Genomic DNA, 23498 nt, shown 5'->3' with positions numbered 1-23498 from the left:
CATCTATTTGCTCAGTGGCAAACAAAACATCTTTGCAGATTGATCTACACAATTATAACCCAGAGTCAGGGACGAATGTGGATGGTAGAGAGAATTATTTTTATTTGTTTTTTAACCAATTTTATACCTAGAATACCTTCATTAATTATGCCAAGTATATTACTGAAGCTCCTATCAAAAACTGATCCGCATTACGATTCCGTCCCAAATTTGCAAAATTGTTATTCAAAGTGATTGTTATTCAAAGTGAGGCAAATTTAAGTAATTTACTGCTTTTAAGCTTATGCAACAATATCATTGGATGAATTCAAAATTATATCAAAATTCGTAACATTATATGTACTTTATACTTAACAATATTAACATAGGCACTCTTAACTATAGTCATGGTGAAGCAGAAGCTCTTCTAACACTTGAGACTGTTAATTGTGTGGTCTCTGTTATCATTAGAATTACATAGGCTATTTATAGCATCACCTCTGTTGGCCTGTCAAGTGCTTCCACTTAACATTTTACAGCCGACAGAGGTTCCCACAGCGGTAGCACTTCGTAAACAAAAATTGTGCCATAAAATTAACATGTAACCCGAATTTTATTGTAGTTGTTGCTTTTGTTTTTGTTTTGGGTGTAGTCCAGATGTTATACCCACTATTGTTTACTTACCAATTAATTCATGTGTTTTCTGTTGTTTAATGGATTTAAGTGCTTGTTTTTATTGGCTAATATGAGTACAAGAGGAATATTTGAAGTGATGGGAATTTAAAATAGATTGTCTGCAAAAGAATTTGCATTTTTAATGTCTGTTAACAACTGTTGTCGTAACATAACAGCGGAGTACGGTTGAATTAACATAGTCGATTATTTTAAATTTGAAAATAATAATCCCAACATTGGGCGATGACCTTATGAAGAAATGAATGTACTCATATTTAAATTAGAATATTTCTATGCATAACTTATTTGCCAAGTGGCAACTTTACTTAATGTAAGGTCAACTTCTAGCTTGAAAGCAATGCAATCACCATTAGTCGCACTCGATGTCTGTTTACAAAAATAAATACATATGTATGTACATAGGTTCGAAAACTTGTTTGTCTTAATGATAAACATAAGCCGCGATTATGTAACCCCAAAAATAAACATTTGTTTTGGTTTTGTGGCCTGTCGATGATCGTTTTTATGAATGACTTTCATTAAGTGCTGTAATCTGAGCATTATTGTGCGTTGACCCATATTTTCCCATTTGCTGAAACTGAAACTTTATACATATGTATGTATGTACATATGTAATTGCTTTAAGAGTACACCATTCATCCAGGGGGTTCTAAATAATGCTTATAATTGGTATTTTCTCACGTTTATGATGTCACACACAGGGCGTAAGGGAATAACAATAACAATGTAAAGCGCAATAAGAAGTCAAAAGTGCTTAAAAGTCACACATACACATGCAGAAGTGCAGGCAGAGCACGAAATGATGATTGAGAGAGAGAGAGAGAGAGAGAGAGTGAGAGCGGTAGTAATAGAATGCCAGAGAGCGCGTGAGCATAAATGATTTATTACAGTGAACGTGAATGTAAGTGAGAGCGTATGTTACAGTTATCATTTAAAACTTTACCACCCAATATAAAAGAGCTTTCGTGAGTACCGTCTTTTGGAAGATTTAAAGGGCAGATGTGTAAAGGGCGTTGGAAGCCTAGTAACGAAATCATTGCCAAGCCCCAAATCTTAATTATTTACGAAGGATTTTTAATTAAATATACATAAAAGCTATTATGAAATAGAAGAAATATAATAAACAATAAATTGCAAACAAGGGTTATGCTGGCGTATATCGAAACGCTGAAATTTTAAATTGTTCACAATCATTTAATCAAAATCGACAATTTAATTTAACTTAATTTAACTGATTAAAAAGAGAATTGGATTAATTTAATTTTATTAATTTAACTGATTAATAAATTCGAGGTAATATTTTGAATTATTTATACTAAACAGGTTTGTAATTATAAACATTTTATATAAGTTCTGTTTAACTGTTGAAACTTGTTCAATTGTCGCTGCTTAAAACAAGTCTAAAATGTTTTATAGACTATGTATTTGTTCCTATTGTAAAAACCGGCAACTACGCCACTGTTATGATAACAAAAGCTGTTGGTTCAAAGGTAGTACGTGCTGCCAAAGCGGAAAGCACGGAGTGGGTAAACATCTATCGAAATGCGTAAATAACAAACATACATATGTACATAGATGTGCTTCTCTCTCAAACACCATTGCTCTCCGACTCTCACGCTTGAATTGCGCTCTCCCGCTCTCACATCTTGAGCTTTACTACGATTACTACACTACAGTCCAGCGCTCTGCTGGGCTGCTGCTTCTGCTGTTGTTGCTGCTGTGGGTCTCTGGACAAGGCGTAGCACATTGACGAATCAGTATCGAACCGGCTTTCTTCAACAACGGATTGGAATCGGAACAAATGAATGACTTAAAGCTCGGCTGAAATGTGATGTGTCTGCCTGATGAAGGCATGCCATATATAAACGAGCATAAGAATAATTATATTGTGTGGAGAAGTGGAATCTTGAATTTGTCCGAAAACTAATTAGAATTTTGTCCAAGGTTATTATTTTGGGCATACGAATAAATTCGTGTTTTTTTCCACTAACGAGAGAAATACAAACGACGCGTGTGAAGTGTGGGACAAAACTCGACGTCGTATGTGTGTGTGTGTGTGTTGTTGGTGTGTCATAAAAGACCGAAAAATCTAAAATCCAAAAAAGCTTTTCCTGCACCGGTGATTAAATTAGTAGTGCTGGCTTTTAGTAAATTAAAATTGAATTACGAGCAAAGGGCGTAAAGCGAAGGCCGCTCGGGGGTTGTTCTGAGCTGCGGAAAACTCCACACTCCGTGGAAAAGTCATCGTATATTGTTGTTGTTGTTGTCGTTGCGTGAGAAAAATCAATTTTGCACTTAAGCTGCCAAAGAGAAGCAGGACAAAAAGGCAAGAGTAACAACGCACTCAAACGAACCTAATGACATTTTGCCATAAGCAGAATCAAATTATAAAACCGATGCTATCATGGCTGATAGCACAGAACCAGGCAGGCATAAGGATCCAACCATAGATGCCGGCGGTAGTCAAAGCGCTTCGGCAGATGGTGGAATCCAAGGAGTTGGTGCCGATGTCGGCATCGGCGTCGACGTGCCCCCAATACCAGCTGTTCGACGACGACATGCGCATGAGCAGAAAACCGTTGAGAATGTAGAGGAAGGACAGGAAAGCAAACAGCTGGAGACATCCACGGTGACGCGTACGTACATGAAGACCATTACCACGTCACTGACCACCTCCAGTGAACACTTGGAGACGCCACCGCAACGTCTACGCCAAAAGGTTGCCCAATATGAGAAGGTCTGGTCCGATGGCGCCGCCAAACGTCCGGCCGAGCAATGCGCCGATGAACTGCGTCAGGAGCAGGCCGACGATTACGATGAGGAGAATCCCTTTGATATTGATGTGCACGAGATCGAGCGACGTCTGCGAGAGGAGCGACAACGCGGCTTAGCCGAGGCGGAGGCAGCAAAGCTGGCTTTTCAGCAGGTTCATCTACGGCATACACCGCAGACGACACCACGCCGTGTGGAGGTGACCAGCGAACAGACGCCGAGTCCGTTCAATGTGACACTGAAGACCACCAGCAAGCTGAGTCCCGGCGTGGAGCTGAGCAACGTTGAGGATCAACTATCGCCGTTCAATGTAACGCTACGCACGACACGACGAACCACCGTAAAGAGCGACCGTCAAACGGAACTGGAGCGTTTTCTCGATGGGGAACGTCTGGTGCGTGAGGTTCCAGCTGCTGATGGAGTGCGTACAATTATCACCTCATCCATGACCAGAGATGGTGGCTACACCGAGGAGAAGATTTATCGTCATGGCGAGGGTTATGTCTCACCAAGAGATTCCCCCTCCTGGTCACGTTCCAGTTTGTCCAGCGAACGTTCAAGTGTTACATCTCCGCACAGCGTTGATATGACGGCTGGCGGAAGACGTATACTCATCAAGCTGGAGGATGACGTGGAAACAATGAGCGGTAGGTGTGAACATGAGCGACATCACGATGAAACTGATGGTTCTGTGCGCGCACGCATACGACAATTTGGTGGGCAGGACAATGATGATGCTATGGCAACGGCAACGACAACGGGTAACATTGACATTACCGTGGGTAGCAACCCCCGCAGGCGGCGTTTGTACCAACAAACAACGTTGCAAGTGGGTGGCAACGAGACGCCACAACAACAGCAACAACCACGACAGGAACAGGAACAACAACAACAGCAACAGCAACAGCAACAGCAACAACAACCGAAGCAACGTCCAAGCGAACTGTCATGGCAAACGGGTAAATCAACAACAAAGACAATGCTAACATCCACGCCGATTGGCACGAAGGAGCAACCGCAAACAGCAACGCCGGACGAAATTGTATTTAGTCCAGCTGCAACGTGCCAATTGCGCGGTTCTTCAACGGAAGAATCCCGGAAAATTGTAAGCCACAAAACGATAACCACCAGCAAAACGACAACATCCAAATCCTCAACCAAATCGCAAACGTCTCGTAAATCCGTCGGTTTCGGTTCGATTAACAATCCTTCAACCTCATCCGATATTTCGTTTACTGCAACGCGTATTTGCATTGTCGATGACGGCAACGATAACGATAACGCGGACGTCATCGATAACGATTCCGATACGGAGGGTGTGCCGGCTAGCAGTCTTGTGATTGTATCGACACCAACGCGTTCCACAACACCCACAACAGCAACAGCAACAACGCCCTGTACACCGCATGCATTAAGCGGCATTGGCACTTTTAGCAAGAGTCTGCGCCAGGATTATCAGACTCAAGCAACACAAAGTAGCAGGGGCAACGAACACGAACACGAATACCAGGAATTCCAATCCACAATGGCTTCGATCAATTTCCAACGAAGTAATTCCCAGTACGATAGCCACATCAAGGAGAAACGAGGTAAAAATCTAGTACCTTGTCGGAATCGAGTTTCTTTCGAGTAATCGATCATCTCGCGTCAATTTTTTTGATTCTACATACATATGTTTCTCGACTTGCTTGATTAGCTTTCTGCTGCTCTCTCAATCTTCTGTCATATCATATCATTTGTTTTTGCCTAGTATACCTTATCGCAGTTATATAATAATAATCCATTTGCGAAATTCTTTCCTGTTTTTTTTGCACAAAATTATTTTAGCAACTGATAAGGATTGCACATTGAATTAGTAGGCGAGTATCACATGAGACAAGTTCGAGCACATAAATGTCATGGGTGTAGCTTTCTACTCCAAATTTATACAACTGACTTTCTACAAATAATAACTTGAAAATTGGGAAAATGCGAATAAAATCATTAATTCTAGACATAAAAAATAAGCCTATAATCATTAAATGGCTAATAATTTATTTTTTGAAAACTTTTCGAAATAGAAATGGAATATGTTCTTAAAGATATTCTGTCTGTCAATATTTGAAGCTCTTATCATTGGACTTAATTTTCTGTTGAGATTTAAATGCCATATTTGTGGTCTGTACAATGAATGTCAAGGTCAATTTGACGCACTTGACGGTTTGGGTTTAGTCTCAGTGAGTTTTTTTTTTCTTTTTTGCTATTTGTATATTTAGTAAATTAATTATTGCAAAGCGATCGATAAAATTGTGCCCAAAATGACATCATTTGCTGTTGCGCCTGTTTGGTTTCAACTTCAACTTGTGTAGCAGTCGTTGTTTAGCTTGTTGTTGTCGTTGTTGTTGTTAAATATAAATCGGTTTATTGGTCGCGTCGTGCACAACTTTTACTTGTCGATTTATATTATTTATATATGCGCACAGTGCGTTTTGTTATGTATTTACTCACAACTGTTGGCAAGCACCGCGCTCTGTTACCTCTTTTTTGTTGTTGTTGCCTTGTATTTTATTGGCAGCCAAAAATACTCGAAGCAACCACCCAAAAGAGCATGACGGCTGCGGGTAGAGAAGCATAGAGAAGGTAGAGCGAGGGAAAATGAGGGTTGCCACTAAATTGAGTGACGTCTGCATCTTACTTGACTGTTTGGCAAGTTCAGCTGTCCGTCTCTGTTATGTGACCTCCTCCACTGTTATTATGTTAAATACAACAAGCAATTAAATGCCTGATTCTCGCACTTCTGTCCTCTTAATGTCTGGCGTCTGCACTTGATACCCGTGATACCCGTTCAGATACAAATGTATCTATATCTCTGATTAGATTCTGACATTCATGCGTATCTATTTATAATTTTAATCTATAGTATACTTATGATGATGCCACTTTTTGTGTTCTACTTTTTTGCGGGGTCGTCTTGTTGTTGTTTATGTAATGGATTTTTCTACTTTGCATCGATTGAAGGGCAATTAATAAAAGTTTTATTGGGTTAAGCATGACTTGCAAAGTTAATATATTATTTAAATTCTGAAAATTCATATTTCATTTTCCTCCATCAAATGAGTTTAAAAAAATTATATCATTGAAAGTCAGCTATGAAATTGTCCCACAACAATTGCTAATATATATTAAATATTAATAATAATAATTAAATTATAATCAAATAATCTTTATATAAGATCAAGCTTATCTATTTGAATTGGGGGTTGAGTTATAGTGTACGTTTATTAATTAATAATACGTTTATAATTATAGTATTAATTAAATTGTTTGACTTATTTATAGAGTTTTTGATAGTCGGCCTCTGATAGTTTGTCAATCGTTTAGTTCGCTAGTCAATTTAATGTGACAATAAGTGGGCATAAATATTCTTTGTATACCCTGAACTTTAAGTTTTTATTGTTTGTTGTTCTTCTTCGTCTTCGACTTCAAGGTTCGTTGTATCCTGTATCCTGCCAATATGTTTATATTGCGTGATTTGGCCACTTTTTTCAGTTATTTCTTCGTTGCCATAAATTTGCTTAGAAATGTTTTTATTTTGTATGGGCCTTCGAGCTGAGTGATTGAGTGTTATAGGCCAGATATTGGGACGGATGTTGTGCGGTATACGAGGGGCTCTTAACAAGTTATAAACTGAAACGTCATGGCATGTCAAACGTATGCTAATTGACATGACTCGTCTTAAGGCTTAGGAACACAATAGAGTATGCAAGTATATAGAACTATTGATTAGTTTCGGTTGCCTGGTTGCCTTTTTGCTTCATTTTCCCATTGACTTTCTTTCGATAAGTTTATTTGCGTGGGATTGTGTTCAATTTCAGGTCAATTAGCAGACTGAAGAGTGCAGAGTTGGCCTAATGCAATTTTAATTGTTAATCAGTTTGCCAATTTGACGAATTTGATGTGCCACATTTCAATGCCAATAAAAACTTTCGTCATTTGAATACGCATGCGATTTGTATGTTGTGAGTGTGAGAGATATTCAATTCCAATTTCAATGCTACAATGAAAATGAAAATATATAAACAAACAACATTTGAAATAACAACGACGTTATCTATCGCTTAAATCTGTCTGTCAAATGTCCAGAATAGAATCAGCAAAGCTCCCAAGCCGTACAACTGTCTCTCCACTGTGAGATCATCGTTGAATTATTTATTGATGCTGTTCATTGGATTGTCGCTGTTTTGTTGTTTTTGTTGCTATTGCTGTCAGTATCAATATTTATTGTATACGACTTTAGCGGCTTTTAATTGATGCCTAAAATGTGGTTACGACAACTTGAGCGAAGTTGGCGCCCCCTGTTGTGTGCTATTGAAATTTGAACTGCGATCTGTAAAATTAGAAGTGAAACAAGTTTGTGAACGAATTTCAAGTGCACTTCTACCACAACTTGTGGCAAATACTTAACCCATAAAGCGTCAGTTCAAAAACAAAAACATGCTTCACCCACATGAAAAAAGGGGGCAGCTGTTGCGCATGTGACTGAGAAACTTCTATGGGAAATCTCATCATCTTTTATCTTACAGTTCGTGGGCAGTCTTTTGAATTCTTTTTATGGTTAGTTATGGTTCTATCTTCCCTTGAGGTTTTTGTGGTTATTTGTTTGTTTAACAAAAATTGGCTAAAAGAGAAGATAAAAAATTTTCAGTTGCGAGTGCTTAATCATTTATTTGCGTTTTGCTATCGCTATCTGCTGCCTTAGTAAATATTATTAATAGCAAAAATAAATACTATTAAATGCCTTTTATTTAGCATACCAGATATGTACTTTTGTATATACTTTAAGGCCATGACGCAATCCCTAGGTTTATTCTATCTATTTATTTACATACAATATTTTCAAGTAGTTGCGAGATACTTACAATTTATGACATGCCACTTAACCATGTTGTGGGCGTGTGTATCTGGAAACCTGTGCAACGCATTGAAGCGTTAAATTCGCCATATATGAGTACGTTTTGAATCAGTGTATCTTTATGCATACTTTCTTCAATTTGACGATCATTTGTCACCTGCGGTCACAGCAACAGGTGGACACACCTCAATGAACTCAGTGTAAAGACAGCTGGAAACGAATTTAAACTGTTGATATTATAATTATGTCGAGAATTGTTTGCGACATTCTGTACGATGGGCGGCTCAACTACACTGATAAAAAATATTTCGGTTATTGACGCAATTCTATGACAAAAATGGCTAGTTTTGTGACAAAAATCGTAATTTAAGGGATGCAAATTGCAACGGATGTAAATTATTAAAAATTTACAATTTTGGATTTTTATTTTTCTGGATATTATCAGTAAACTGTTTTTTTTTATATGAGCCAAGCGACATCATCTCCGTAAACACTTAATAACCACATGATTCACAATTTTCACAATAGAATTGTAGAAAAATGTTTAATATTAAATGAATGAATCAAGATAAAGGTAAACTCAGGTTTAAGCAAAAAGAAGAATGTAGAATCATTTACTCGATGATAATAACTTGTTAATTTAATGCAATAGCTTTGCTACAAGGTCTGAGCTCATAATTCTCAATTGGCTAAAGCCGCTAAATTAACTATAAGTAAGACATTGACTAAAGACGGACATGACTTTGTTTAAACGACTTGGAAAATAATTTCCCATTTAAATTAATGTCAGATATGCTTAAAGCTTACCAACGAAGTTTATATTGCTAGCTTGGTTTCAATATCTTTCGCACATACTTTAAAACCATTTGATTTCATTGTAACACACTCAACAACAATAAGTTCTTGCCACATTTCTGCTTTAAGCAAATAATCAATTTATTTATACAATTACGGAAATGTTACATACTCGCGCATATAGAACATTTCCGTTGTATCAGAACCCAGCATATGGTTAATATCTTACCATATACTTATGTATATACCATATAACACAACTCGATGACCTAGTCGACCCCTTGTGTTACGCTTATTTACAGACAGGGGAACATTTTCAATATGTGTGTTCTACTGTGTTTTGTTTATGCAAATGCGGAGAACATTCGGTTTTCTTCTTTGGGCGTGTTTTTAGGGGGGAAATCCAAACATATAAATAAACTATTTTTACAGTACATTCTTTACGCTCAGTTTGTAATATCTTTTCTATTTCCGTAAGTGCAACTAGGCCAAGCCAGACACTGAGGAGACAACTGTTCACCTTTTAATGGTGTTACTTTCTTATTGCCTATAAATTTACAGTTTGTTAACTGCTTTTTATATTTTTTAAATAGAAACCCTTTTTCGCGCTAAATATAATTTGCAAAATATATTAAATTGAATGCACTTAAAGTATGTAGAGTTTGCCCATTAGAGAGCAAAATAAACGTGTATAATAATCACCAGCCGAATCATTATAATTATCATAATTAACTTACTGACTGACTGAACCATTCACAAAAAAGTATTCATTTTTATTTTACATTTTGCTTCTTTCTTTTTGCTTGTTTATAATTTATGTTTGTTTGGTCTTTGGCTCTGCCTGAGGGTTTTTTATTTATTGTTGTTTTAGACTCTGTCCCAACTGGTTTTTGAACATCATTATTGAAATTGAAATTTTAGTTGGTAACCAAAGTCATTCAACCCAAACGCTTTATTCGAACTACCTTTTAAATAGGGCCTGACCCTGTTCGCTCTGTTAATTGTTCTTCACATTTCTCTACGCTTTTTGTGTGACTGATTTGTATGTGAAAATCTAGAATTTCTATGCTTTTACTTTTTATTTTGAGTTTATGAGAGTTTTTTAATTCTTTATTAGTTAAAGATTAATTATCTTTAAACTATTTGTCATTCAAATCGGACAATATTGATAAGTTGGTGAAAATCAGATGGAATTTCTTTTTGACTAGTGAGTTTTAGAATGGAGGTTGAATGGTTTGACTAGGACTATCTCAGCTATTGACCTACATCTTCCTTTGTATAGTTAAGTTTAGGTTCATAAATATACGATGCATAAACTATATAAATATTGTTGTATCTGTTTAAATGCACTTTACAATATATACGTTAATTCTGACCTTATTTATTCTGTCTACACATTTGTCTACATTTGTATTTGGCGTTATCTCAAAAAATTTCAAGTGCATTCTATCGCTTATCGTTGGAACAATTAGCGAAAGTATTTGCTGATTATTAAAACTTATAAAGTGTACACATTTTATGGGCTGAATAGAAACTTATCAACACCTTCACCTATGTCACAGGCATATAAATCTATTTTTGTACGGCAAAATACAAATTAAGAATACTTGTTTATCTATATGTCAACATTATTCTTAACTAGTTTTCAAAATTAAGAAAATCAAACCTGTAAATACCAAAAACAGCAGCTGACTTTAATTTTTTCCCGCAGCGTCGGTTTTTAGTTTGACAAAAATCAGGTTTCAAAATTTGCAAAACGAGTAGGCAACAATCAAAATTTTTGGCCAAAACAACTTTATATTTAATTGAATGTTGCCGACTTCCATACAAATTGTTTTTAGTATTCACAATTTTTTGATAAACGTTTGGCTTGAGGCAAAAACGCATACGATTAATTTTGAAAGTTATAGAATAATTTCTTGATAACTTTATTTTGGTATCCTCATTTATTATTGATGCTTTTTGAAATGAAAACAATGAAAATAGTGCTGAGCATTAGTATACACTCTTTATCCAATCCTTAAATAACTCATCAAACCGACCTTAAAAGAAACACGGAAGTTTTTCATGTGATTATCCAAAGTGTAGAGCTGTGTATATCTGTGGCTGGGGACTTGGAATATTAGTGTGTTTTTATAAGTTATAAGAGCACTTTCCCTGCAGCATTCTGGTCTATTTAATTAAATAAACATAACAAAAAACATTTTTGAATACATTAACAATGATGTTATTTATTATAGGGCTTAATACGTAACACATTTACAAGCCATTAGAGAACTTTTAAATTGTCACATAAAACTACATAAACTTGCAGACATTTTTGATGTTTTACCTTGTGCCAAGTTCAATTTATTTTATTGCTTAAAGTCTTTTCTTTAAAGATTTGTATGCATAAATTTATTTGAATTTCAAATACAATTTTAAATAATTTTCGCCATTCTCTGTTGCTTGCAAATCGTGCGACCTTGAACTAATTTCTATTTAAATAATCTTTTCTTAAATGTCTGGTTAAAAATTGCGTCATATTTGAAAAAATTAAAACATTTTTGAAAATTGTCAAAAATAAAAATTAATTGTATTCAATTTAAAATTACATTTGTCGGGCAATCGAAAGTCTTGTAGCTTGTAAATGTTGCTAACAATTAGCTAGTCGAAATCTGTCTTAATTTCGTGACATTATTTATTTTGTGTAATATTTTTTCCACACATTCTTAGTTGACTATTCCTACAGTACAAAATTTTCCATTTTGAAAAATGTGGTATTTATTACGCGAAAACAGTCTATTTTTGATTCATATTTTAGGCATGCGTTTGGCTTACTGCCAGTTTAAAAAGACCACGCATTGTGCCATCTCTTTGTCCGTCTGTCGCGGAGTAAGGGGGTAATTAGACAGCTGCCGTTTTATGACAGACCGAGAATCCATTCAACTGGCCATCAATGCTTCACTCACCCTTCTTGGCTATAATGAATCACAGCCGAAAGTTAAATATGTCTTGCTTTCATTTTGATAATTATTTACAAAAAATTCTCGTTTTTTTAACGCATTGTTTATTATTTTAATTTTCTGTGTGCTGAAATTAAATGGAGGCAATCAAAAGGAAATCTGTTTAAATGAAGTAAATATTTATGTTTACCAATTGACGTAAAGAAAAGATGAATGAGTTTTGGTTTTATAGAAAATATTTTCAGATAGAATCTGCTACCATTTTGAGTAAAAGCACTCAGATAAGATACGAAAGTTTTGCATTAAGAAACAATCGTATGTGCAATTTGGCCATTATGATGTCATTGTGTTAATTTTATTTACTGTCTGACAACAAAACTGATAATTCAATTAATGCAAACATTAGATACATGCGTTGGCAGCTTTTGCAGGTGAAATACCCGTCTAACATAGGTATCTGTTCACTCGCAAATGTATCTTATCGTTTGTCTTTAGCCGGTATCTTCTGCAGTGTCATGTATGCGTTTGCCTTTTATGGCACCGTCTCGACAATCTTTTAGCTTGTCTTACATTTAATTACAATTACACGAAAAAACAACTATCTACCATTTTCTTATGTTTTCGGTTTGTTTTCTCTCTTTTTTCTTCACAGAGGAGCAAGAACGTGTGCAGAAGAAGACATTCACTAATTGGATTAATTCATACCTATTGAAGGTGAGTTATTTGTTATTTGTCTTTGTTCAATGCTATTGACGGGTTTAATCGATTCGACGTTGCAAAATTTATATCTTGATTTTGGTGACTTTGAAATTTGCATATTGATTTGCATTAGTTTTAAAAGCAAAATCGTGTGGCTTGCAAATTACAAGGAGAATTCAAATGCGTGAAATTTATAATTAACAATTTTTATAATTGCAGTGAAATATATCATTTAGTTGATTTAGAGTAACAATTGCCTTGTGGCTCTACAGAAAACTTGTACAATTGACGATCTGCCATTTGGCAGCTACATTTCAAATAACAGATGACAAACAACTGTCTTCTAGCCCCACTTTCACATTTGCTGTATCCTTTCTAATTTAAGCACCTCTAAAAGTTTTAGTTTATCTTTTTTTTTTCTATCCATTCACTTTAATAATTGCGATACATTCCAGTTGACTTTAAACTGACAGTAGATGTACATTCAGCATGGTATCAGAGGATTAAAGATAATATTATTTATTTTTAGAGATATAGGGAATAAAATATCTGGCGGGTTAACACTTTTTATTTGAACATACTTTCAATTTTTTTTTGACAAGATAGGAGATTAGATTACACAAAATGTACAAATTACAATAATTAATTATTTTAGTCATACATTTGTTAAATGCTAAGCAAATCGCAGGTCACAAGATGATATATCTCTCTAAAGGGGTACAGAAATCACACCCATAACACTCAGATTAAAGCCAGTCATCACGCTCATGTCAGCCTTGCGGGTGAGCGAATATAGACAATAAAGACGCAAGATCCGCACGAAAAAATGTTGGCATCCGACAGGCGTTTGTGTTGGAGGAGCTATTGTTATTGTTATTGTTGTTATTCATGTTGGATTAAGCTTATAAATTAGTTAATAAATTTTAATCAAACTCTGCGAACAATAAACAGCGCACAGCGAATAATCGGGTCACCGAAATTTGAATGAACGAATGAGTGAATGTCTGACTGAATGATTGAGTGAATTGAATGACATAACTGGCTCACCTTGAACTATCTTGCTTACATAAACTTATCAAATCTTCTCTGGCAAGAGTATCTGTGAGATACATCGATATGCCTACAGGTGATGTTTAATTTGAAATTGTTATAAAAACTGAAAGTATTCGACAAATTATTGTGTATCGACACCTCATATTTATATCTAGAGAAAGAGAGAGAGAGAGAAAAGTGCAAGTATCTGTGAGATACATCGCCCTTAGGCGATGGCATGTGAGGCGTAAATTGACAGGTCTAACAAATAGCCAATAAACAAATACAAATTAAATAAATTAGTTTTGATTAGCACGTTGTCCCGGTAAGATTCGGATACATAGTACATACTCTTTTATTTATTACTTTTATTTTTATTTTTTGTTGAAATGTGCTAATGAAATGTTGTGCAATTGCAAAGTTAACAAATTGCTCCGTCATTCTGAGTCATTTGCATATTGCATAACAGACTTCATGTCAACTAAAATATGGCTTCAATCAACGAACTTATGAACTGCCCACGCCTTGAAATGTCTTGAAAGCCAGCCTGTATGTATCTGTATCTGCAAATGCAACTCCTTTTATTGCCAGTCACTTTGTCAGTCGGAGTCGAGTTCTCAACGCATTGCATTGGCATTTCGAGCCTGTAAAACTGGTTTCTTTCCTTATGACCAACTAGCAGGTCGGCAGCCGGCCGGCAAAATACGACGTACAAGAAATGCCGGCTCATGTCTACAGATTGAAGTTGTATTAAAAGATAACACGTTAGATACAACAAAAACATATGCGGGAGAGAGAAATGTGCATTAAATCAACGTTCAAGGTAAAAGTAAGTCAGTGGGCGGATTGTGTGGGTTCTCTCTGTGTGTGCGAGGGTAAATCGCAGCTGCAACTTAGTTTTAGCCAGGCCAAGACTCTTTTGGGCCACACATGAAACGGAACTGTTTCGCTGTCATTAATGCAGCATTGTTTTTCCTGACTTCGAGCACTCTTTATTCTTTTTATAGGCCAACCAACGCATAGCTGGCTGATGAACTTGGCTTACAGCCGTTGCCATTTCCATTCCATGTTTTAACTGCGGCATGCGGAATTTCTCGCACTGTCGTATTCCATGTGGACTTCTTGGTCTTTGGGTGCACGTGCCCAGCAGTTGTCTTGTGTCTTGGAAGTTGAAGTTATTCTTAGAACCAACGCACACACCGCAGACATTTTCAAAGTGTTTAAGCCAATGTGTCTGCCCTAGAAGTACCATGTGAAGTCGAGACTCTAGCCAATGTTTGCTAACCGCCAGTGGAATATTAAGTTGGAGTCTTTGCATAATGTGGCAAACTTCTATTCTGGAAACACGCAAATAATTCTTAGACTTTATATGACCAAAATTTTTTTTAATTCTTTCGTTACTGAGACTTAAGACTGATAGAAATATTTTAAACAAGTTTTGAGTCAAATTATTGGTTTCAAAGATTTTATTAAGATCGTTTTGAATGTTAATTATATCCAATTTTTTCAGCTACCATAAAAGCAGTTTGCTTAGAATACAGAAACTAAAAATATAGAATCTAAATTACAATAAAAACTGAAAATATTAGTATATTATTTTTAGAATCTAGTGAAAACACTTTCTGAGTCCAAAATATTTGGAGCTCTTCTAGATCTTTTAGTTGCCATACAATTGTATGTATGTAAAAGAGTTACTTTTTATATTGTACTGTATAAAATGGAATTCTTTTACTTTATGAAATAATACACGTAAACCAGAAAAAATGAAAACGTTGCAAGACAAAAAGCAGTTAGAAAAGTTTGACACAATTGCCAGACAACACCATAAATTAAGTTGGTTGCAAGGGAGTGTCAAAGGGGGTATGTCGGAGGAGGGTTGTAACAGGAAATGCCGAAATTGATTTCGCATTGTAAGTAGCATAGTTTTCAGAAGTTGCATTAACCCAACTTTTGCGACTTGAAACAGACAGAAACCGACAGAAACTTTACCGTCATTTGCATGTCCGCAACAGTTGAGACAAAGTTTTTCACAAACTATTTGCCTTGGTTTTGGCCCCGACTTTGTACCCCTCTTTCTCTCTCTCTTCAACTCCTACTCAGGAATACACTGGTAAAGCTCAATTAAATGCTACACTCAATTTTAGAATGCCTTGCTGACTGCCCTTAATATCTTGGTTTTGTCGGTGCCACTTCCGATTTACCGTCTACGAATTAATGATATTAACTTAATTCGCAATCTATTGCGGTAAATTCAACCTAAACGCCAGCGCGTGTCATTGGCCAATTTGTCGAGTAAATGGCTAGAAAGCTAAAGAAAACAAATTATCGCATAGCAAAACAACTTAAACTATTTTAATTGATACTGCATATTTGTATATATGGTGCGTTTCGTGTTGCGTCTTAATACCCTGTACAGCAACGTTGAAAGACGAGTACTGTGTTCGAAAGTGGGTTGACTAAATAACGTGAAGGTTTTTTTTTAAAATAGTTGTTCACGTTTATTTTTTTTATCAACTTCAACTGTTACTCGGATGTTAGTCAATATGAAGTGTTTCGAAATTTTTAAGTCTGATTTCTAAACATATTACAAGTTTGGCAATGAAATTATACCGTAAAGATATTACAAAACAAATGTTACAATATTCTAAATTTTATTCTTTTAAGCTGTATATAAAGTATCAGCACTTTTCAATAACATCGTCTTATTTCCGAAAACAGATATATATATAGTAAATGATATTTGGTAGATAAAGTTTTGTATATAGTTCATGATTGGGAACAAATTAAGCAGTTTGTAGGGTATCTCCTAGTCGAACACACTTAAATAGTAATTATAAAGTTTACTTTTCACGTTTTTAGCGACACATTAAACACAATTAATCGAGAATTTTGTCAATATTCGTAAGTTACGCGTGAATTCGATTAATTAAATGGATTGTGCTATGTATATATTTGTATATGTATAATGTGCATACGTATACATTTGCATAATGCACATATTTAATGGGGCAATAAAAATGCCGTTAAAAGCTGCAGGCAAAGGAACTTCAAAGTCGCTGTCGACGTCTGCTCGTTTGGCTTTATTGATCATTAAATTACTTGATAATACATATATTTAAGTATGTATTGTAAGTATGTGCTGACCGATCTAAATGTATGTAATTACTTACATCAAGTTTCACATTTAACACTTTTCATTATATTTGTAATATTGGTCATAAATCTACAAGCATTTTCTTTAGTCGGTTTTTCACTCTGCTTGCAATTTAAGCACTAATCCAAATCTGAAAAACTTTGAAAGTAAAATTATTAACTAATTTTGTTTCGTTATATAAAGATTTAATTCGAATTATTTGCAAAAATTATTTAGCTTTAAAGTAATCTTATTTTAAATAAGATTATATTATATAAATTTAAATAAATTTAAAAAAACAAGATTCTTAAATACAATATTCACAACTTAACATTTAAATAATATTTTATTCTGTGTTTCAAAATTAAAAATATATAAATTAAATGCAGAAAATAGGTTTACTTTCTTGGCCGTATCATCAATACGGCTTTTTTAAGTGAGTAATAGGACCCCCGAAAAGTGTTCCAAATGACGCCCTTGTTGTAAACAATATCCTTATATTTTCCCGCCAAGTTGCTGTAAAAATTTTAGTTTTTTAACGAAACTTTTAAAAAATATAATATAATTTCTTTTATACCTGTCGTGGCATTGCTTGTACCACCAGGCGCCAGTGTACATTTCGGCGCAGTTAACCGAATCAAGATCATTATCATTATCAAAGGTAGAAAATTTACTGCAATGATGAACTCGGAGTGAATCGCCAGCAGTTCCATTGGCTCTGCCAAGAGTGTGTAAGACATATAGTTCATCCTCATCGCCGATCGCAAATTTTTCATACGTCTCAAACTTTTCCACTCCCTCAAAATCTTCGAGAATTACAAGTAACTCTTGACTGTGCACTGCCGTCAGGGCATGTATTTTATCCAAACCCAAGAAGAATTCGCCATCCAGATCTCCGAATCCCTTTTTATAAACATTCCATTTTCGATAAAAGTCCACACTTCCATCCATACGACTCAAAATGACAGTCCAACCACCCCCTCGAGTGTCCGCATCGCAAGCTACTCTAAAGGGGTGTTTACTGTAGCTGGGAATAAGTATCTCGTAGATCCCACTAGACTTTGAATTGACAGTTGCTTCGGCGCAATTGCGTTCGTGTGATCTCAAATGATGTAGTTCTGTTTTCTTGCCTAAATCATTCAGCAACTTTTCTTGCCTTTCTAACTCCGTTCTGTAAGAAGTTTAGTTCGGGTTAAATTTTTGTAGATTTTAAGCACAGAAATCTTACCTCAATTCGGTTAACTGATAGTTTAACGAAGAAATCATATTAGTCTCATTAAACTCGGAAATATAAATAGCATCAGAAAGTATTGCATGTGCATTTATTATTAATGTTGTGCAAAGTATTTTAAACCACATTTTGTGACTGTAACTAACTAAACAAGTCGAGAATTAAACTGACCGATAGCTTTAGACTCTGTATTTATACCAATTTGTATAGCAAGTGGAAAAGCTTCTTATCATTTATTTCCATACGATAAATAAAAAAAAGATACCCAATAAGTTTTTATAATCCAAGACTTGAAAAATATAAGTCTAATATATAATAATAATGATGTCATGAGTTGGTCATACATTGCCTGATTTCTAGACATTCCTCTAATATTTAGAATTTTAAATGCTTTAAAATTTTGAAATGAAAATATGATACTTGGCACATATTCTTAAAATCTATGAAAATTAAGAAAAGTATGCGAATATAATCTGCAGAAGAATATGTATACTTTAGGAAATTATATTATGTACAAGATATTAGAATATACTCGATTATACTTCTATATAGTTTATGTATATCGGGCAATATTATGTCGTTGAATAGTTGCTAGGTCAAACAGTTGTCCAACTTCCAACTGTCATAACTTGATCAAAACTGAATAGATTTTCAAACGGAATGTCATTTTGATCATGATTTGGCCTCTAAATTCATTCTGTATTAAATTTTTTGTTAATTTGGAAAATATAATTATTTAATTATTTATTTATTTAATCATGTGAAAATGAACAAAAATTTTGACTTGTAAAGTGACTAGCTCCGCATTCTGACCAACTTCAAACTGTCATAACTTGATCAAAATTGAACCGATTTTGGTCTCTTAATTCATTCTGTATTCGTTCAAAAGATTTTTGTTTGCCCTAGGTCTGTTTATTTCGATGTTATATTTATTATAAAACGAAGTCGTAACATTTTAAAATGTTTCAAATTGATTTGCTGAACTGTTACGTACCTTTACTGATACCGGAATAGAAAGAAAAAAAACTGAAATAGAACCTTTTACCGAAATAGTTATTTCGGGACGTACCGGTACCGAAACCGTAACCTATTTTTGTTTCGGTTTGATTCCCTGCTTTGCATACGTTTCTTTTTAGATTCTTATTAATTTACGCAAAATTTTCTTATTATTTACAGCGTGTTCCACCGCTTCGTATTGATGATTTAATCAACGATTTACGTGATGGCACGAAACTGATCGCGTTGCTCGAAGTTTTGTCCGGTGAACGTTTGCCCGTGGAGAAGGGCCGTGTTCTGAGACGTCCACATTTCCTTAGCAATGCCAATACAGCTCTACAATTTTTAGCCAGCAAACGAATCAAATTGGTCAATATTAATCCCGCAGATCTGGTGGATGGGAGACCACCAGTTGTGTTGGGTCTGATATGGACAATCATATTGTACTTCCAGGTGAGTTGCAGTCCATAATTTAGTATAAATTGAGTCCTTTCCCACACCCAACACATACTGTGCACAGTATTGCCACAAATTGTTGCACATGAAAAGCTCAAAATTGGTTGCTAGTTGTACACTTTGATGTCACCCAAGTTTAGACCACCAACATCTGAAAGCACCAAATAGTTAATCACAATTTTTTAAAATATTAACTTAAATAATTCTAACTATATCTTTACTTTATTTATATTTACTCGTAATTAAATGAAAATTTCAAAAACCAACACAAGCTTCGTAAAAAGAGGCGGAAAAACTTAGTTGTAGTTATAAATTATGCGCCACAGGTAGGTTAAAGTCGATGTAAACAATTGTTGGTGTTGTCATTCGTAAATCATAATTTATTCCGTTAGTTGAAATCTTCAGTTGGTAGTTCCAGTTTATAAAGCACCCAAAATTATAATTTTCCCCATTACATATCAGTCCTTAATGGTATTTTAAGATATGAAACTAATGCAAAATCTTTTCACAGATCGAGGAGAATAGCCGCAACCTAGAATATTTGGGTCATGGTATTGGCGGTTCGGTTAGCTCACTCGACAGTGTTGGCAATCATAAGGCTGGTGGTGATCTACGGGCTGAGAAATGGAAGCAAGGTGCCAAGAAAACGCTACTCAATTGGGTAACAAATGCCTTGCCAAAGTAAGTAATTTTATATAATAATTATGAAAATTAATTTTAATCAAATTACAATTTAATCATTGCAGAGACAGTGGTGTGGAGGTTAAAGATTTTGGCGCTAGCTGGAGAGATGGCGTCGCTTTCCTCGCACTCATTGATGCAATTAAAGCGAATCTGGTTAATTTAGCTGAGCTAAAGAAGACCAGCAATCGTCAGCGTTTGGAGACAGCTTTCGATGTGGCCGAAAGCAAATTGGGTATTGCCAAACTTTTAGACGCTGAGGATGTGGATGTACCGAAACCGGATGAAAAGAGCATAATGACATATGTGGCACAATTCTTGCACAAGTATCCTGAACCAAAGGTGAGCTGAAAATATTTATATTACTATTTGTAAGACATTTGCTAAATAATTCTTTATTTTATTTTTCTTGTAGGGTGCAACTCGCGACGAATCGCATGTGCAACAAGAAGTGGACGAATTACGTCGTTTCCTCGTGGAAAAGACCAATGAATATGAGCCAATGGTTAGAATGAATTCGTTTCCACGTGATTTTAGTGAATATCTTTTGGCACGTTCTGAAGTCGATGCACATTTGTCTGCTTACAACCGTCTGAAGCAATTGATTGAGACTCAGAGCGGTTTTCTGCAGGTCTCACGTCAATCGTGGGATGAGATTAATGAACTGTGGCAGCGCCTTCAGTACCAGATGATGTACTGGCTCTGGCTATTGGACGCCGATCTGCCCGGTGAGTTTGGCATTGTGGGCAAATGGTTGGCCGAGGCCGAAAAACTGCTCATGGATAATGATATACCCAATGCAATGAATGAAGATACAGCTGCTGTGATCAGCAGAAAACTAGAGGAGCATAAACTTTTCTTTGCCGATCTGCCACGTATTTTGGCCATGTTTGACAATGCCAAACGTTCACCGTTGGCCCAACAGTTGCCCTTGGAGCAATTACGCAACATGGAACGACGCTTACAAGAGGTTGGACCTAAAGCCGCTGAACGTAGAATTCGTTTGAAATTCCTCGAACATAAGTGCTGTCTGATTGCCTTCTTAAATCTGGTTGAGAACAAAATGCGGGGCTGGACTGGAAAGTATGGACAGGAGGAAAAGGTTGCCCAACAGTTGGAACAATACAAGAACTTTGTGTCGCGCAACAAGATCTTCCAGGAGTTCCAGAAGGCTTTCGTTGATATGCAACAGGTTGTAGATGAGTACAAGCGCGAGGGAAATGTTGCACGCAAGGACATCAATGAAATTGATCGGTTCATGTATGAAACTGAGGAGCGTTGGAAGCGTGTCTCCATGGAGTTGAAGTGCTGCCAAAACTCACTCGAAGAAGTCGTCAATTGTTGGCGCAATTGGAATCAACTCGCACCCAACTGTGAGGAATGGTTGCTGTTGGCCGAACAGAAGTTGAATCAAAGCGAAGACGATCGTTTGGAGTTCTTCCAAGATATCACCGTGTGGAAGGATAAATTCGATGCCTTGGCCAATGCTGCAAATTATCTAATTGCATCCTGTGAAGAACCCATTGCCCAACAATTGCGACAACGTCATGGCTCTCTTGCTGAACGCTTTGAGCGCCTTTTTGCCAATACAAAACAATATATGCATGCTGGAGACATAATACGTTCTCGTCAGGAATACAAATCTGGCATTGAGAAGCTCTCCAAGTGGTTGCGAGGAGCTGAGAGCGTCCTGGATCAACGTCAGGTGCTGGGCAACAGCGAACAGATTCGTCGTTATGGTGAACAATTACAGCAATTGGCCAGCGAAATCGATGACAATGAGGAACTCTTCAAGAACATCAGCCGCACCTTCCAATCGCTTATACAGGATTTGTCCCGCGATGAGGTGGACAAGATGATGAAGCTGCTGAAGCAGGAGAAGGAATCGCTGGTGCGCATTCGTGCCCAACTTCCAGCAAAGTTGCACTTATTCCATCAGCTGCAGATACAACAGGAATCCCTTGAGGCTGGCCAGAAGGAGATCCATCAATGGTTGAGTGAAGCCGAACAACTTCTAGGCACACACAATCTCTCTGGCGGTCGGGAAGCTCTCAACGAGCAACTGCACAAGCATAAGACTTACTTCTCACGAACTGTATACTATCGTTCCATGCTGGAGAGCAAGAACAAGGTGTTCCAGAGTCTTGTTAAGGCTGTGGCAGCTGATGATAAGATCGACACAGCTCCGGCTGCTCAGCAAATGCAGCAACTAAATGAACGCTTCAATTATGTTATACAGAATGCCGGAAAATGGGAGCAGAGATTAAACGATGCTGCAGGAGGTTGGAGTAACTTCAAGGAAAATGAACAAGTCGTCACGGAATGGTTAACACAAGCCGAGTCCATGCTTGTGGAGAAGCACATTGAGTCGAAGACAACAATTGAAACACAGAAATATTTCTTTGATCAAGTCAATGATCGTTGGATGAACGATCTCGTGCAATCCGCACAACAACTGATTTCAACGCTTCCTGCACAGGAACAACCAGCTGTGGTTCAGAGCGTAGAACATTTGCAATCTCGCTGGAAGAATGTACTTTGCCAGGCGCCTCTACATCTTCTCAAACTAGAGTTCCGTTTGGATGAGAATGCATTCTATCAATCCCTAAAAGATGTCGAAAAAGAGCTGCAATTGGAGCAGCAAGCTCTGAATCGCAATGAAGATGTCGATTCCATCCTGCAACGCAATCAACAGTTCCTGCTGCAACAGGATGCCGTGCCACGTTTGGAGCGTTGCCTGCAGAACATGCAACGTCTCGCCCAAGCGCATAGACAACATCAACCAGGAGATATTAGCCTGGATCAATCCTACGATAATGCCAAGGCTCAGTGGGAGTTGATGTCCAGCAAATTGTCCGATATGCGACAGACTCTGCAACAAATTCCCGCACAATGGCAGGGCTATCATCTGAAGTTCAATGAAATGATCAATTGGATGAACAGCGTGGATCAGAGCCTTAAGAATATTGTTAATGAGGTCAACACCATGGAGGAGTTTGAAAAGGAGAAGGTTGTTTTCCAGGTGAGTTCAAATTTACGGCCGAAATCTTTTTTCTAACTAAAATATATTTATGCTTGCATGCAGCTAAGGGAACTTGTGGTAACTAAAATGCTTTTGCTTAACAATTTTTATGAGATTCATTAATTTTTGTTTTAATTTATAAAAGTTTTAAATTTAAAGTATATGTTTTA

At 36.4% G+C, this 23498-nt stretch overlaps 2 protein-coding genes across 7 annotated transcripts in view; one reads left to right on the top strand and one right to left on the bottom strand.

Moving 5' to 3' along the window:
- Positions 1 to 23498, top strand: part of LOC117782395 (nesprin-1) — a 120936-nt gene that overhangs the window by 12085 nt on the left and 85353 nt on the right. Inside the window, exons 1-6 of one of the 6 annotated variants that reach the window (XM_034619508.1) lie at positions 2434 to 5036; positions 12731 to 12792; positions 19350 to 19622; positions 20137 to 20306; positions 20372 to 20648; positions 20722 to 23328. In XM_034619508.1, coding sequence (XP_034475399.1) covers positions 3080 to 5036; positions 12731 to 12792; positions 19350 to 19622; positions 20137 to 20306; positions 20372 to 20648; positions 20722 to 23328 — 5346 coding nt within the window. In that variant the 5' untranslated portion in view covers positions 2434 to 3079. Of the gene's footprint in view, positions 1 to 2433; positions 5037 to 12730; positions 12793 to 19349; positions 19623 to 20136; positions 20307 to 20371; positions 20649 to 20721; positions 23329 to 23498 lie in introns of those variants that run through there. The other 5 variants (XM_034619507.1, XM_034619505.1, XM_034619509.1 and 2 more) reach the window with 5 other exon arrangements.
- On the bottom strand, positions 17267 to 18334 carry LOC117782397 (ryncolin-1-like). The gene is made up of 3 exons (XM_034619514.1): positions 18171 to 18334; positions 17520 to 18113; positions 17267 to 17458 (listed from the first exon to the last, which is right to left on the bottom strand). The coding sequence occupies exons 1-3, from the start codon at positions 18299 to 18301 to the stop codon at positions 17341 to 17343; spliced, it is 843 nt and encodes a 280-aa protein (XP_034475405.1). The 5' UTR covers positions 18302 to 18334; the 3' UTR covers positions 17267 to 17340.

This window comes from Drosophila innubila, assembly GCF_004354385.1.
Source record: "Drosophila innubila isolate TH190305 chromosome 2L unlocalized genomic scaffold, UK_Dinn_1.0 4_B_2L, whole genome shotgun sequence".
Classification (NCBI taxonomy): Eukaryota; Metazoa; Arthropoda; class Insecta; order Diptera; family Drosophilidae; genus Drosophila; species Drosophila innubila.
Note: the sequence above shows the minus strand (reverse complement) of the source record. Positions and strands in the feature narration are given on the sequence as shown.

Bases quoted from the DNA above. Each gene is read 5' to 3' on its own strand.
- LOC117782397 (XM_034619514.1), bottom strand. From the start codon at position 18,301: ATGTGGTTTAAAATACTTTGCACAACATTAATAATAAATGCACATGCA. The intron at 18,114-18,170 runs GTAAGATTTCTG...AACTTCTTACAG, and splicing joins TATCAGTTAACCGAATTGAG to AACGGAGTTAGAAAGGCAAG. The intron at 17,459-17,519 runs GTATAAAAGAAA...AAATTTTTACAG, and splicing joins TACAAGCAATGCCACGACAG to CAACTTGGCGGGAAAATATA.